Genomic DNA, 1,777 nt, shown 5'->3' on the forward strand with positions numbered 1-1,777 from the left:
AGGCTGGAGGTGCACAAGAAGCTGGGAGGGGGCACAGCCAGGACAGCTGACCCAAACTGGCCAAAGGGACATTCCATACCATGTGACGTCATGCTCAGTACATAAACTGGGGAAAGCTGGCTGGGGGGGCCGCTGCTGGGAATTGGTTGGCCATTGGTTGGCAGGTGGTGAGCAACTGCATTGTGCATCACTTACTTTGTATATTCTTCTTATTAGTATTACTATTATTATTATTAGGATTTTATTTTATTTCAATTATTAAACTGTTTTTATCTCAACCCACGAGTTTTCTCACTTTTACTTTTCCAGTTCTCTCCCCCATCCCATGGCAGGGGGAGGGAGTGAGCGAGTGGCTGTGTGGTGAACAGTTGCCGACTGAGGTTAAACCATGACAATTTTTTTTCAGGAATCAATGTGACTTCTAACTGTCTCACAATGCTGTTATAAGGCTAAAATCAGGTGTACCCTCTTAACATTTTCAGTATTGTTTACCAGTTGGGTAATAAAATAGCCTGCAGGTTCTGACAGTGACTAGAAAAAGCCCCTGGCGCAGATCAAGTCATTTCAGCAAAATAAGTGTTTTGCTCTAACTGTCAGGCCTGGCATTCATCTATGGCTTTAGCGGAATTCCCCATGCCAGGGTATTCCTTAAAAAAATATATATAGATACCTATAAGGCAACAACTGATTTTGGCATAAATCATTTTTCATTTGGGAAACTGGTTAAAGCAATACTGGGCAGCATTAGCTGCCTCTTCATTAGGGGGCTGGGATCACTGTACCTTTACTAACGCAGCTACAACCACTCCATTGTAGACAAAGAAAGAGAGGTGCTCAAATAAACTGTTCAGTCAAGAACACAACGCTGCTTGCAAGGCCTTAGCATGGTGGCATGATAGCTTGGGCAGGCTCTCTCAAATTCTCCATGAGGAAGGGATCAGGATTAACTTTGGAAGGCTGTTGTCCTGACTGATGCAGTAGGACCACAGGAATAGGGATCAGACAGGAAAAGTTAGCTGGGGATAACCTCCTGCCGGTGTGCTGGCTCTCTGTCCTCCGAGGTCAGAGATGGCCCCTGCTTTCCACAACCCTCTCTGCTTTCTGCACGCTGATGCTATAGACTTGTCCCACTCTGCCCGAAAGGTACATCTAGAAATTCAATCCTTTAATTTCCAGATTAATTTTTAATTAATATTTTTTGTATTGGGTAAAAATTTTCTAAAACAGACCTGGCTTCAGTTAGTGCCATGTTCTACTCTTAAATACTGAGGTACCACCTCTGAGTGCAAAAACTTGCCCTGTTACGTTTTTGCCGCTTACCAGTTAGCCAGTTGACCAGAGCTTTTCTTGGCCCTGAACCAAGCATGAGGGAATTACCCCTTAGCACTCTGGGAAGGGAAAAAGGCCAAAGAACGCAAGCACAAAAAAGTAACAATTTTACAAAAATTTCTACCAATTTAATAAAATAACACAGAAGTCACTCTTTAGTTATAAATGAAGGTGCAATTTTTTTTTAATGCTGTATACTCCTAGTGCATGTACAATGGGGAAGATTAAAAGGCAGAGGATGAAAGCGATAGGGAAAGGGCACCATGAAAACCCACAGACGAAGCGTTCATCCAAGGCCCGAGAGCGACGGCCAGCGAGGACGAGGGTAGCCGGCTACAGAAACCGCGCCGGACGCTCCTCACGGGAAGCGCTGCTCCCGCACGGCGGAGGCGAGGCTCTGCGCGCCCCGCCGGAGCGAGGCAGAGAAGGGGCTGAGGGAGAGCCCCCG

General features: G+C 45.9%; 1 protein-coding gene across 1 annotated transcript in view; it reads left to right on the top strand.

The window, feature by feature from the left end:
- Nucleotides 1–1,543: 1,543 nt before the first annotated feature.
- Nucleotides 1,544–1,777, top strand: part of ARFGEF1 (ADP-ribosylation factor guanine nucleotide-exchange factor 1 (brefeldin A-inhibited)) — a 101,075-nt gene continuing 100,841 nt past the window's right edge. Inside the window, exon 1 of the mRNA XM_009335081.1 lies at nt 1,544–1,748. Within this exon, the coding sequence (XP_009333356.1) occupies nt 1,544–1,748 (205 nt within the window). The remainder of the gene's footprint in view (nt 1,749–1,777) is intronic.

The sequence above is a fragment of the Pygoscelis adeliae genome, unplaced genomic scaffold, assembly GCF_000699105.1.
Source record: "Pygoscelis adeliae isolate BGI_AS28 unplaced genomic scaffold, ASM69910v1 Scaffold101, whole genome shotgun sequence".
In the NCBI taxonomy this organism is placed as follows: Eukaryota; Metazoa; Chordata; class Aves; order Sphenisciformes; family Spheniscidae; genus Pygoscelis; species Pygoscelis adeliae.